Below are 15,783 nucleotides of genomic sequence, written 5' to 3'. Positions count from 1 at the left end.
TTTGATCTTCAAGTGGGAGATGTAATGAGATATACCGCCAATGTCTCTACACAGTTGCCATTCTATAAATAAATCTCTGATGACATTCTAACTGAAATAGTTTTCATTATGCAATGACGCTGGGGTTATAGAGACCCTCTTGATGCTTTTTTAAATCCCCATTGTGTACAAAGAACACCAGTCTTCTTTGCGTTTACACCGAAGCCTAAGAATTTTATTTATATATGTCATTATGCTGTAAAATAATTCTGCTTAGAGCTACAGGAGTAATGATATATGTACATGAAACATTTTTATTAGGATATTATCTAGCGAAATCTTTGATATTAGGTGACAGAAGGCAGTCCTTTAAAATCAACTTATAATTGTGAATTGTAATGAATTAATAAAAACAAGGGTGTCACTCTTGGAGACAAATGCCCCCGAAGCATGCTCAGTAATGCTACAGTTGTATGAAAAAATAAATAACGCACACGCCATTTTTGTGACATTGAGCTTGACCCAAGTGACCCGGGTCATAAGTGTGACACACCTTTTCGATACGATTAATTTGTGTCAAATTATTTTCAAATTCCTTGATAAATAAGTTATGTACCAGACAAAAAACATTTTTGATCTCTAAGTGTGACCTTGACCTAGGAGCTAGGGGTCAATGTCTTTCGCTTGACTCGATATCTCAATATTTGGAATATTTATGCCAAGTAATTTTAAAACCCCTTCATCTCTGGCAGAGTTGTGGACCGACCAACAACAGACCAGGTTAACATTTGACTTCTAAGCGTTTTTGTATTTTACATTGCATGCCTTCTGTTGCCTTTACGTAAGTTAAGGTTTCACCTGGAAGGGATAACTTTTATTTACACTCTCTTGTGACTTTGGGAAATGGTGGGGGTAAAAGTGAGGATAGCTGCACCATAAACCGGTTAACCTCCCCCCCCCCCCACACACCCCCACCCCCACACACACACCCCAGTGATGGTTTTGCCACTGAACGTTCCAAGGCTGTGCCTGTATTTGTTTGTTTTGTCCTTGTGTGTTTATTTTGTGAGTGTAGTGTGCGAGTGTTGTTCGTATGTGCCTTTGGGGAGGCTGCGTGTTTGGAACGTGGCTTTCCCTGTTGGATACTCTTCCTTGATTTTAATTATAAGTGTGATCTTGACCTTAGAGCTAGGGGTCAATATATCGTCTCAATGTAGGGAACATTTATGTCAAGTAATTTTAAAAGTCCTTCATCAATGGCACAGTAATTGACCGTACACAATACGGACCCTGTTAACATTTGACTTCTAAATGTGAACTTATCCTTAGAGAGCTATGGGTCTGGATCTTGGGCAAAACAGTTTGTCTCATTATGGTAAACATTTTTGCAAAGTCCCGTATCATTTACAACGTATAACATATTCAAAACGCATCCATTTCAAATATGGGGTTACAGGGATTTGATGCAACAAGATTGATAATACATAACTGTCTTTATTTACAAATGCTGACATTAAGTATAAAGTGCCTTGATTTCCGGGCTATTTTCATAATTTCATAATGCGTTGATTCACATGTTTCTATTGTACAGGAAATTAGATGTCGTAAAATTACATTTATCCACATTTTCAATTACAAAACATTGGTAACTTAATTATGTTACTTTCACCCCGCTCGGGGAATGGGATACTAAAATTATATGTCATTACGTAGAAAATGCCAATCAAACTTTAGATATAAAAACAAGTTTTGTCACTATTTTTCTATATTTGCTCTGTGTCTATCCCTTTAAGCATCTTGCATGTCGCTACCATAGATTTGGATTAATAAAATTCAATATAATAATCTGGACACAGTTTTATTTTTATTGTATGACACTGGCACACGGCTAACGCCATTTTGGCCATGATGATGTCACCAATGTCAGTTTGTACTTGAAGCTACCACATTCAGTGTCATCTTCAAGCCATATAATTTGATAGCTTGCTCATACATACTGTCTAAATTATTTGCCAGTGCTGTTTTACAATATTCATAGATGAGCCATTTTTCTTTTGATTGAAATACTCTGACGAAAAAGTCCTTAAAGCGATCCCATCTGCCGGCTGCATTTCGTGTGCGCGTGGGTGTCTCAACTGAAGTTCCTCCGCTGCTTTCATGTCCGTCGAAAACAATGCGATATTCTTTAAGTTCAGTTTCTGTGAGCGACATCAACTCTTTATTCTCTTCGAGCTGTTGTGTATCGATATTAAATTGTTTCTGATAGAATTCTATTTCCGCCTTGAACTTTTCAATTTCCTCGTATTCAGACATACTAGAAGCAACAGCCAATGCAACTATCGGGATTCGTTTCGAAAGAGCCTCTTTCTTGCACAACATGACATTCGTTGTTATGGCTGACAGCGAAAAAGCCAATGTCGTTTTCTTCATATCATCTGACGCCCGTTTCAAAGAATCGTATGAAGATAAAAGCTCGTCTTGCAGTGCCCCAAATTCAAACATCTCCTTCTTCTTATTATCGATCAAAAATACTTTTGGATCTTTCAGTCCTGCGACAAGGGCTTCTTCTAAGCATTTATTTCTCATTTTGTCAAGAGCAACTTCCTCTTGAAATGTGGTAGGGCGATTTTTCTTCTCTTGTTTTAATGCTTGGTAGATATGTGTCCGTACAAAAAAGAATTTTTTATTTTTATCCCTCACTGCTTTTGCAAGCCATGTGTCGATTTCTCGGAATCGCTTTTCATACATAATGATGAAAAAATCATACTTTTCATACTGTATCGCTTCCAAATACTTTTCCTTTGGAAATTGGTTTGTCCCAACGCCAGGAAGATCCCACATGATGAATCCGTCTGATTCAGGATGTCTGTATGGGCATATTTCATATGTCGTTTCTTCCAATCCTTCCTCGGCTGCGTATTTATCTTCTGGAGACAGTGACCTTACGGCGTTTATGAAAGCAGATTTTCCACACCCACTTTCTCCTGCAACGGCTATATGCACAGGAACATGTTTCCATTTATCTAATTCGTCTGTTACCTTCTGTTGGATACCTTTAATGCCATTTTCTTCAAATTCTTTTTCGTAGACTTGATCATCTATCTCTGAATAAATCTTTTGACCTTCAGTTGAGTCGAACAAGTTTTCTAAAGCCCTGAAATATAACAACCAGTATAAGATATCATGGAGGTTTACTGCCATTTTTACATTTCCATAAACACAATGAACTATATAGAACAAAGTGCGACTACAATTTTCATCATGTTTTAAGCGAATAACTTAAAGTTCATACACAATGTACAAGAAGATCGGCATTTACAGGGAGTAATATCAGTAAGTGATATGGCTTATATATCACTGATAAAACACAGTAATTCGTCAGTTAGCATAAAATAAATATTGTTTCTGTGAAGTTCCGTTTAAATCCTAGTAGTAGACGACTTTGAGAAGCTACAATAGGCTATGTGAAGCCGGACTGATGGACGCACATCTGACGAAGGCAGAAATAAATTGTACCAAATGAAATGGGAAATATAAATTGTGGAACTTATAGATTATATAGATTTACTATCTTTTCTTTTTAAAGAAATCTTATTCTTAGTACATGTTTATTTTGGAGAGCTCGTGATAAAACACTTTACTCATGCTTGGTTAAAATAACTCTTCAAATGTCTTATGAGAACATTCCTATACTAATACTCATTTAAATTGTCCCATATTTATTTACCTCCTACACAAGTATAGAACATAACCCATAACTGTTTTATAAAGTCTGACAAAGTCAGCTCCTGTAACAGTGAACGAAAAACAAGTATGTTTTGAGAAGACCCCCAGGATGTAGAGCGCATTCACAGTTCATTTTCCACATCAGCTTAAGCCGACAATGTCTAATAGGATGTATCTATCTCATATTTACGCTTTTTTCCGCTTAACGTGGTATAATGATGCCATTTTTACACAATTTATTAAATATGTAAAATAGCCTACCTTTCAAATTTCATATACCAGGTTTTACGTCCCGCCATATTAAACACCTTAAGTTTTTGAATGACATATATATAGAGAATAATAGGTTCGTGCCGTAGATAAGAAAGTTTATCTGGCGAGGTTGAGGAGGTTATCGGGTTAGCCGAAGGCGAATCTGATAACGTCCGGAGCCGAGCCAGATAAACTTTTTCTATCTTAGGCACGAACCTATTATTCTATTTATCTTGTCATTACTTTATTTTCCGATATTTGGCAATTTATTTTACCACAATTAGTGTGCGAAAACCGTTTTAATGACGTCCTTTTCGTAATGACGTCACTCATATAATGACGTAATCACCAACTCAGTAATCTGGTTACAATTTAAAGAAAAGCTTCTTCGTTTTTGAATAAAAACTCATTATTTGACCTCTCATTTTCTTAGTTCGGACATTTCCAACACAATGATGATGGGTTCGTTGCAAAATTTCTTATGACAACAATATCGATCATAAGGTCACATGATCAACGTATATCACTGGTCACATGATCAACTGACGGTATATCAAGAAAGATATACGGCACCCTGATATCGGGTCGAAAATACTACAAGTGACAGGATAAATACTCTTCTCAAGTATTCATGTGACATTTTATCTGATAACACTGTGGGGAACCGTACACCGGATATAAGCAAGGAAGTAATAATATTTTTTTTTTATATATTTCATAATGTTATATTTATCAAAAATCAGAGAGTTACAAGTAATTTGATCCTATGCAATGTGCGACTATGATGGAAATGTGCCTCTTCTCTTTTGTAATACATGTACCACAATATTCGATAAAAGTTGAATGATCGATAACAAATGTTCCCAGAAATGTGGTAGGTAAATAAAACAACAGATAATAAGAATTAAATCTGAATCGAGGGGTTTTATTGAAATTGCTCTGTCCGAAATTGTGTAAGATATCGATAGAATATTGTTCTTGTGTCGGAGATAATCATACTTTTTATAGCCTGGCTGTGTACTGGGGATAGACCAAACAAATAAATTACTGCAAAGGGGATAGCTATTGTGTGGACTGAGGCAGGGTTGTTAATAATTACTTGCAATAGTAATGCATTAAATTAGCATTACTTGGAAAAAGATGGCATTAAATTAGCATTAGCATTACTCATTTTTATCAAAGTAATGCATTAAATTAGCATTACATAGGGTGCATTAGCATTAGCATTACCATTACTTTTTGAGAATCATTGCATGTTATTATCACATACACTGTTTTTCATTAAATCATTTTAGTTTACCAAGGTCTAGGTCGTCTACATGAATAGTTAAATACGTGTATGACTTCCTTGTATTATATCTGATTTTTTTCTTTTACCATTACTTTATAAAAAAAAAAAATTAAAAAAATAAAAATACCTAATGTTGGAAGTACAGCATGCATGAGCATTTAAATTGTTAGAGAAAGTCAAGTACCTGTTTAATGGCTCCCTAACAGCCTAATTTAACATGACATGTAAAAGCTAGCTGCCTTAAGGTCTTAAACATCACTATCAGTGGCATACTGTTAATTGATAAAAAGGTGTCAAAAGATAATAGATTCTGTTTGATATTTTGGGTGACAAATCTAATTATGTCACACTTCTATGGCTATTATAAATATGCACCTTGGCGTTGTCCAAGGTTTTAAATGTATTTTTCAAAATCTTTCAGGTGTACATTGAACAAAAGGCAATTATATCATCAGACAGTTTATTAAAATCAAACAAAAATCTATTAGAGAACTGCTGTAACCTGTATAAATAACAGCATACATGTGTATTATTTTTTTTCCAGTGATACAAAAAATAATGCCTAAGTAATGCTAAGCATTAGCATTAGCATTACTTACTTTGGCATTAAATTAGCATTATTTTCAATGCTAAAATTGTGGCATTTATCATTACTTGGCATTATTTGAAAAAAAATAATGCATTACTAATGCATTACCATTAGCATTAGCATTACTACAACCCTGGACTGAGGATAGTAATGATGTATTTTGAACAATTTGAGTATTGAATAATTGCGTGTTCGAGGAATACGGTAAGCGGCATACGTTTCCACGTGACAAGATCACGTGTCATACCACACAATCACGCGGTACGTGGGTAAGGGAATACGGTACACACGTGTCATATGGCAAGAGAATACGGTGCACACGTGTCATAAGGTACCAGAACACGGTACACACATGTCATAGGGTAATAGGGTAAAAAATACGGAATCACGTGGCATAGGGTACAGGAATACGTTGCGAACAGATTATACATATTAAGGTCGTTGTCATCGTCAAAAGTGTAATATCCTATAAGATAAGTTCGCTACAGCAGTTCATTTAATCCAACAAAAGAGACGTTTTATTTACTACGTTGTGTAAAAACAACTTACGATGATTTGTGAGAAAACCTCGGATTTCTTTAAACATGCACTGCAAGCGAACGCTGTTCTCCGTTATGCCTAAATATTTCTAGTTTGTCTTGAACAACGATTAGAAAATAAGAAATTGGTTAGATACTTTAGACACATTTGAAAAGTTTAGTTGTTTCATAACTGAGATTTAAGGCGATTATAACTTATGTCACTCAGGTAACTCATCACTTAGATCAAACGCGCGCCAATGTTCTGTTTTAAAAACATGGAATTCTGTGCAGAATTATTTCTGGATTTTATTGAAAGGCGTTCAACCTCTTGCATAAATGGTCAACGGAATAGAAGAATGAGAAATTCGGGGGACGTTATTAATTCGGAAATTAATATTTGTGAACCTCAAACACAGATCACCCAATGAGGGTAACTACGAGGGATGTTCGAAATGAATTGCTTATTTCTATCTGGAGACTTCAAATTTCAAGTTAGCCCAAAAGGGCTCATTTCATGCCCTCGAAGTACTCCCCGTGGCTAGAAATGCAAAGTTTCAGCTTCTTGAAGGCGTCACGGTACGCTGATTTGGGCACAGTAATAAGGTACTGATGAATGGCAGATCCAGGTGCCTGTCGGGACTGGTATTTCCGCCCAGCAAGGAATGATTTCAATTTCGGAAACAAAAAGAAATCACATGGGGCAAGGTCTGGGGAATACGGGGGGTGAGGCAAAACAGTTACTTTTTCTTTCTTCAAAAACGCCGTAACTATTGCGGAGGTATGAGCGGGGGCATTGTCATGTAGAAGACGGACATGTTTAAAACCAGTGGCAGGGCGTCGTTTCTGATAATACTTTTTCAGTTTCTTCTTTACTTCGTCTTTGTAGTACTTTCCGGTGATGCTTTTGCCCTTTTTCACCGGCACTTTTATTGCGACTCCTTCACCAGAGAAGAAGATTGCATACAAAACCTTCTTTGCACTCAAAGAACGTTTGGCAATTATTGGGCGTTTGCTGTGTTTAGTGGCCCAGATCTTATTGCTAACCTTTCTGGCGGGCTCAAAATAATGGACCCAGAATTCATCACCTGTGACGACATTGGCAAACTGCTTTTTGTCATATTTTGGAAACATTTGAAGCAGCTTTTTGGCCACTTTAACCCGTTGCCTCTTTTGCTCATCAGTCAACAGATGTGGCACCCATCTAGCAGAAATCTATCTGACTTTCAAATGCTTCTTCAAAATAAGGTGAACCGTTGATAGTGATATGCCTACCTTTCATGCAATATCACGAACTGTAAATCTGGCATCTCCTTCAATGATTTCCTTTATTTTGGAAACGATTTCTTTACGAGATGCAGATTTGGCCTACCTGATTTCGGTGCATTTTTGATGGACTCTACACCAGACTCAAATTTCTTTTTCCACCGCCGAACTGTGTCATAAGACACACAAGAAGGTCTATAAGCAGTAGAAAGTTCAGTCATCTGCTGCTTCAAAGAACAACTAAGTTTTGAGCGAGCTTTGATGTAAGCCCGTATTTCATCTTTCTTGTCGACGCTTCTACCAACCATTTTTACTACAGTGGTCAATGATTGCGTGTATTCAAATGGCAAATTTTATGTCTTACTCTTAGTCTAACATGTACATTTATACACCGTTGTGTAGGTATTGGTTTTTATCGTGCCCCACGTGGATATCGAGCTAGAGGACAATAAGCAATTCATATCGAACACTCCTCGTAACATTCATTTCTCATTCCTTATTTTGCTACACGCGAATTTCACTTCATGAAGATGTCGTTAAGTTGGTGGACTAAAAATTACATTGCTGATCTCCTTTGCAAAACCATATATACATAGTAGAGGAGTCAAAAATCACATTTATCTATAACTATATTGTTCGTTCTCTTCAGAAGGAACACTTATGGTTAACATTTTACACTTCACTGGGCAGGTAATGCATACAAGGGTATTGTCAAAGGAATACGATTACCACTAGAGCGCCGCCATCCCTTATGTATATTCATTACAAATAGCCTCTATGCCAATGTATATTCCAGCATCTCTAAGTCATTCTATTGTGAAATGCAAGTTATTAACGATAGACTGTCAAGGGACAACATCGGAATAAGGATTAATATACTGAATATGCATGATCTTAAAATAGATTCTCGCCAAATAATGAAGTAGTTCCTGGTCACATGGTGGATTTATGGTGCAATTTGCAAATGCAGATGTTTAGGTTTATGGATGCTGCAGTTCTCATTTTTTGACGGTCCATATATCTTCCTCATGTTCTTGCATTTCGTAAATGCATATGTGTACATTTTGTGTGTGTATAAATGCAGGTGCCCACGTGTACTGAAGACTTTAATGCGCATATATTACTTCCCACAAATTGCATGTACGCACGCATTGAGTATATTCTATGCTGACTAAAGATTGGGGTTATGTTAGGTTTATGAAGTGCAGTCAACGTTCAATGTGGGAAAATTAATGTCTGTCGAGTTAAGGATAACATGGTGTCGTATTTCTTTCTTTTTTATTGGATTTAACGTTGCACCGACACATGATAGGTCATATGGCGACTTTCCAGCTTTAATGGAAGACCCCAGGTGCCCCTCCGTGCATTATTTCATCACGAGCGAGCACCTGGGTAGAACCACCGACCTTCCGTAAGCCAGCTGGATTGCTTCCTCACATGAAGAATTCAACACCCCGAGTGAGGCTCGAACCACATCACATCGATGAGAGGCAAGTGATTTGAAGTCAGCGACCTTAACCACTCGAACATGGAGACCCCGTGCCATATTTCATATCTTGTAACTTGGTGGTAATGTTTAAATGAAATTTAGTCACTTTAAAGACATTCAAAATTAAAAACGTTTCCCCGAAAGATTTTTCGAATTTTGTCCTTTTCAGGGAGATAATCGGTATTAAAGTTAACATTGATGCCTATTGGGAATTTATAATTTCTTCGATTATGAGAATCTGAGTTTGAGTTTCGTGAAAATTTTGCAGTAGAAAGCTGCATTACATGATTCTGATACAAATATAAAAAAAGAAATTTAAAATTCCCCTATTACGGGTATTCATCCTTAATATTGAGATAAAATACACATAAAGTAACCAAACTAATTTTTCATAACTGGTATTATAAACATCATATATTTATCAATATAAAAGAATATCAATATAAAAATGGATTTCTTAAAAGATAGCGCTAGAAGGAAACTTTTGCTAAGCTTAATCTTATCGAGCTTATTGGTCATGCTCGACATAAAGGTAACTCCATAAAAAAAATATATAAGGGTGTGCAGGAAAGAGATCAGATTCGCCTGTTTAGGTCACAGACCTCCTTTCAAACATTAAAAATCAGAACGAATCTGCTAAGGGGTAAAAAGGAGCTGATCTCTGTTTTTGTCCTTAAACATTCGTTTTTTATTGAGAGTGCAGTCAACAGATGCTTTTCTCCACTTATTGTTACCATTTTAACAGAAACTAGAAAACGGATAGTGTGTTTTCATTTTTTCTACGAGTTTAAAAATATACGATTTCCACATTTCACAAATAATACTTATTTGACTCAGTTACCTGTCTATATTATAATCTTTTCACTAGAGTTCTGAGTCCTTTTCATGTTTAAACTTCACAGGTACGATAAAAGATTAATTGCGGATCTCAAACCTGTTGGACAGGAAGTATTGTGCGTTTTATTCGACCAGGCGAGGGTGGATGGGGGAGCAATATGATTGTTTAATTCCATAATTTTTCGGTAACCAACGAGTTAAATCCAACGCTACATTGGTTACCATGTTGGGTAAATGGCCACTGAATAAATCAGGTTGCCGAATATACTACATATTCTGCACAACTATGCAGTAGACCTTCGCGAAGCTTCACCCTGCCTGGTCGATTAAACGCACAGTATTATAACTTTCTCTAATTAATGAAAAAGACACAGCAAGATGACTTTTATTGGATATAAAATTTACAAAATGTGTTGATAAAATATTGTGATATAATTATTAAATATATTTATTATCAGAAGCACAACGTGTGTTTAAACTGTGGTCAACAAAAAGTTAAATTTTATGTTTAAAATGTTTTATCTTTTATCCATCACATGTTCGTGGACAGAATATAGATTTAACTCCTTAAGGTCCAGTGTTTTCATTACTGTAACAAAATATATCTCTATATGAAGACTAAATGTAAGAAAACAAAAACACAACTCTACTCTGAAACACGTGGATAAAAAATGCTATCTGGAAAAGAGCTTCATATGTGAAACACAATATATAATTCCTTCGTTAACTGTCTTGAATACTGTTGAATCCGTGCCATGGGGAAGGGCGGTTCCTTCTTAATATCTGAAATAGAGACATCAAATGATTAAAGTAGCAAGTGCAATTTCTTTTCATTCTAAAAATTGTGTTAGTACTTTTATTCTTTCCATAAAGGTCCCGATAACTAATTGCTTCATAGATAACACTAAAATATTTATATGTGAATTATAACCATAAAAGATTGTATACTGTGGGGATTTAAACATTCAATACTGCAGTAGATTTTTTTCCCATTTTTCTTTCTTATTTTAAAGACCAGTAAAATTAAACCATTTATTCACATTCCTGTGTATCAGCCAATCCGAAATGGGTACATGCGGTTTACTATTTCATCAATGTGAGTTTTGTCTTATAGAATTGTTAAATAAAAAGCTTTACAAATATTTCACAAAAACTTTTTTTACCAATTTGGGCCTTTCTTGTGACTTTAATTAGTTGTGTTACTATTATTTATTCTTCTTATATTTTTTTCATTATTTTTATTATTCTATTATTATTCTGTATATTTAGTTTTATATATTTCTTTAAAAGGCAACAGTAAGTATGCACGATGGGCTTGGCAAAATATTACCATTAGGCTGTTTGTTTGTTTTTTAACTAAGGAAAACAAAATAGCCTATGTTTTATGTGTAGGATTTGGGTTTAACATCATGCTTGACAAGTTTGAATCTGGGTCATGTCAGGTCAAAAACTAGGTCACCAGGTCAAATCAAAGAAAAAGCTAGTTAATATTTTAGAGGCCACGTTTATGACCATATCTTAATGAAACTTGGTCAGAATGTTAATCTTGGTGATCTCTAGGTCAATAGGTCAGGTGAGCGATACAGGGCCTTCATGACCCTCTTGGTTTGAGATTAACTTCCCTTAGTTCTTCTAAAAGACAAGGTTGATTAGCAGTAAGACAGGATTGATTTTGGTATATTTTTTTATTTTGGGAGCTGTAATGATGCTGGGGTCCAAAGCCGAAGAATCTGTGATGTTTCCCATAAGATTGCCTTTTCTCAACGTAGTAAATAAGTTATGCAGGAATACAAATTGTAGATTTACTAGATACATAAGTTTGCTTGTCGTACAGCTTAATGAAATGCTTACTGAAACACTTTGAACATTTTGCTTCGTGTAAATATGCGTGGAAAATTACACTTGTAAGTACAGCTCTATATAAGTTAAAAAAAAAAACAACAACACACACACTGATGCCGTGTCTTCATGTGCTACTTTGTTTCTGTTCTTTTGTCTAGTGTATATCCCGTGAGCGTGTGTCTAATTAACTCAATGTTGTTTTATTTTTTACATATATGTGTACATTGTATGGAGGATGCTTAGAAACACATGGGCAGGGCTGGAATTTAGATTTCTTTGGACAGCTAGTCCCCCATGGCTACGGCATGTAACGAGACGCGACCTCAGTTTGTTCCTTGTTCAATTTTGTGTGGTTTTGCTCTTGTTACGTTTAAGTTAACCATAGGTGTTTGAAGCTCAGAGAATCAATAAAATGTTATGCTGGTTACATAGCATATTAAGTGGGCGGGGTATTCATTAATTCAAGCGCACGTGGTTTAACATAAACGAATATGCATGTGAGATGTATAGGAATAATGCCAATAATAATGCCGGACATAAAGAAAAACATGAAGTATGGAAAATTTAACAGTTGCTTGTAGAGCATCGCTGAAGACTCCAATACAGATATAGAAATTAGACCACTATTCCGCACTATCACTTCTAAATTTTTAGCTGACTTATAGTTTATACATAATTTATTTTAGGTCGATTGTGAAGGAAGTTGTCCAACTTATATTAGAGAGTTTGAGATTTCAACCTTCGCCTTGCCCTTCTACGTCTTTTGCGAAGTTAACGTATGAAGTTGAAGTTCGATTAAAATTCCTTGAGATTTCAAACTTTAGAATGGACCTTACCTGTACGAAAAAAGGACCTGTTTTACAGCTGTAAAACGTCTGTAAAAGACCTGTATTTTGAAATTACAACTGTAAAAGACCTGTAAGTGGAAAAATGATCAGATATACAGTTGAAAATTTCAGGTGTAAAATATGAAGGTCTCAATTTACAGCTGTAAAAATTTTACTGTTGAAAGTTATAGCTGTAAAATGGTCATGTCTCAAAATTACAGCTGTAACATTTTTGGAGGGAAACATGAGTATTGTCAGCCATCTTTAATGCATTTTGGCGGGATATAACTGAAATTCACACAGACATCACATCTTGTAAAATTTTGGAATTTAAAGCGGTATAGATTTAGTACAGATGTTTAATTGTCTATTGTAGTTGTAAAAGGACATGTATAAGTACATACAGTAACAATTTACTCTATACTTCAAGCCGATAAGTTTAAATGAAATAATTACAAGATTGTCATATGTTTTCATGACAGACAAAGGAAGTTTTATAAACAAGCATATGTCCTACTTTGTATCCTACTCTTGAATTTTGCAGTTGCTATACTGTAATCATACCACATACACTTAACGTACTAGATCATTTATTTGCCATTTTCATAGTAATTGCTACCTTATCTAGAGATTGCAATTCATCCTAAAACTTTTTGCACCTCTACTTTCGTCCCTTAAAATAATGCTCTCTTTTTCAACACCTACAATATTTCTACAGCTGTAACTTTTGGGCATTTTTACAGCTGTAACTTTTTCATTTTTACAGCTGTAACTTTTTTTTACAGGTGTAGCTCATTTGTGTAAAAAGGACATGTATAAGTACATACAGTAACAATTTACTCTATACTTCAAGCCGATAAGTTTAAATGAAATAATTACAAGATTGTCATATGTTTTCATGACAGACAAAGGAAGTTTTATAAACAAGCATATGTCCTACTTTGTATCCTACTCTTGAATTTTGCAGTTGCTATACTGTAATCATACCACATACACTTTACGTACTAGATCATTTATTTGCCATTTTCATAGTAATTGCTACCTTATCTAGAGACTGCAATTCATCCTAAAACTTTTTGCACCTCTACTTTCGTCCCTTAAAATAATGCTCTCTTTTTCAACACCTACAATATTTCTACAGCTGTAACTTTTGGGCATTTTTACAGCTGTAACTTTTTCATTTTTACAGCTGTAACTTTTTTTTTACAGGTGTAGCTCATTTGCATATTTCGAACTGTTTTACAGTCGTTTGACAGCTGTAAATTGAAATCTACAGCTGTAAAATCAATGTTGTTATATAAAATCTACAGGTGTAAATTTGGAATAAGCATGACTGTTATTTTGAACAAAAATACAGGTCTTTTACAGTTGTAAAATTTCGTACAGGTACTTCTTTTAGTCCGCCCATTCAATTTATCTGTAATTATGATCGTTTTTCTCGTGCATTTTGATATCAGTTGTCCGAAAGTGCAGGACTTTTACAAGAGGTTATAGAAACGAAAATTAAATAAAAAACATTTCAATTAACATAATCATCGCATGGATATTAGCGCGATTAAAAAAACAAACAAAACAAAACAGAAAAAAAAAAACATTTGATATAAAATGATGTCAGTATACAATGCATGACTGTAAATCATACATGAGAGGAAATAAAAATGATAATCATATCAACATATTCTATTGTTGGTGGTGTTCTTGAAAAATTACGGTTAATATTTTTTAAACAAAAACATGAGACATCAACTACAACAAATGCATTTCTCGATATACTTTGAAGTTAAATATATGAGATAAAGCAAACACAAAAGGCTGTTGACTAGTATTTCATAGTTTTTCTTAAAGCTTTTTTTTTTACTTTGAATTGGTACTTTGTACATCGAATTCATTAAAAGACGCGTTTTACTTGTAGATTGTTCCTGTTGAAAATCTGACTTTTTAAAAGATATGTTGATAACATGAGCCAATATACACAATTTATGAATACATTTAGCAAGCGATTTGAAACAAATGTAAGATATACTCTCGTTTTGGCATCATGACACTCAGTTTGACTCTGTATAATGCCAAACTCTCAGACAGCACAATATAATCGTGCCAAGTCACAATGTGTCTAGCAAAACAGTCAAGAACTGTTATGTGGAGACGAAAATTGTCGCACAAAATAACACCTGGGTATATACTATACTATTTCATAAGTAAAGCATGTGCATATCAAGGAATTTTGGTTAGAAGGGACACCAACTTTAAGGGGGGGGGGGGGGGGGGGGGCACCCATTCAGAGGGGAGGCGGGGAGTCATACCGAGTTTCAAGGCCGATTTTCTTTTAAAATGTAAGAATCAAAGGGGGGGTTGACCCAAATGCCCATCTGCCATGTTCTGGGTCCGTTCATGTAAAGAATGGAGCTATCCCATACGGCTAACAGGAAACCTATCGCATCATGATATCATAAATATAAAATTGTCTGATTCTTCAAAAAAAATCCGTCTTACTAGTATCATTTTATGTTTATAATTAAAACACAATTGTCTTATTAAGTGTCCGGCAGAAACGGATTGGTTCTATTTGGAAGTTAAAATAAAATGTTCCACCAAATGATAATCGCGCGTTATCATTTTTTTTTTCAAGTAAAATGATTGTCATGCCATGTGCCTCCATCCAGATTTCAGTCTTTGATGCCGTGTATGTGGACAGAGTAGATGAACAACGACTGAAGTTTTGACTTTCGTGATATCACATCCTCGGACGTTCAAAACTTCACTTCTTACGACAAAAAGCCCATCAGGAATAATCAATACCGCCTGAGGACACAAATATGTCGTAGAAGTTAAAGTTTAAACAAAATCTCAAAGTTTCTCAAAATCAGTTGATAACTTCATACTTCCAGGTTCAATTCAATGTATTTAGTTAAAATCATTAGCTAAACAAAACTTCAATATTCTTATACTTATTGATAATTTTTCGCATCAAATTTAGTCCAGTTATACATGTATATGGATAATCGAATAACTTAATAAGCAGAAATCCGGAAACTAAGCTTTTTATTTCACATAGTAATAAAACTAAGTCATAGGCTTACTTAAAAAGATATGAATAAAATACACGCATATTGGTGACGTTTTACCCCAAATATAATGAGAGACGTTGAAGGGGAAGGCGAAGGTTG

General features: G+C 35.0%; 1 protein-coding gene across 1 annotated transcript; it reads right to left on the bottom strand.

Annotated features, from left to right (window-relative positions):
- Nucleotides 1–1,902: 1,902 nt before the first annotated feature.
- LOC128553038 (interferon-inducible GTPase 1-like) lies at nucleotides 1,903–3,180 on the bottom strand. The gene has a single exon (XM_053534144.1). The coding sequence runs from the start codon at nucleotides 3,178–3,180 to the stop codon at nucleotides 1,903–1,905; it is 1,278 nt and encodes a 425-aa protein (XP_053390119.1).
- Between the last annotated feature and the right edge of the window lie 12,603 nt (nucleotides 3,181–15,783).

This window comes from Mercenaria mercenaria, unplaced genomic scaffold (genome assembly GCF_021730395.1).
Source record: "Mercenaria mercenaria strain notata unplaced genomic scaffold, MADL_Memer_1 contig_3411, whole genome shotgun sequence".
In the NCBI taxonomy this organism is placed as follows: Eukaryota; Metazoa; Mollusca; class Bivalvia; order Venerida; family Veneridae; genus Mercenaria; species Mercenaria mercenaria.
Note: the sequence above shows the minus strand (reverse complement) of the source record. Positions and strands in the feature narration are given on the sequence as shown.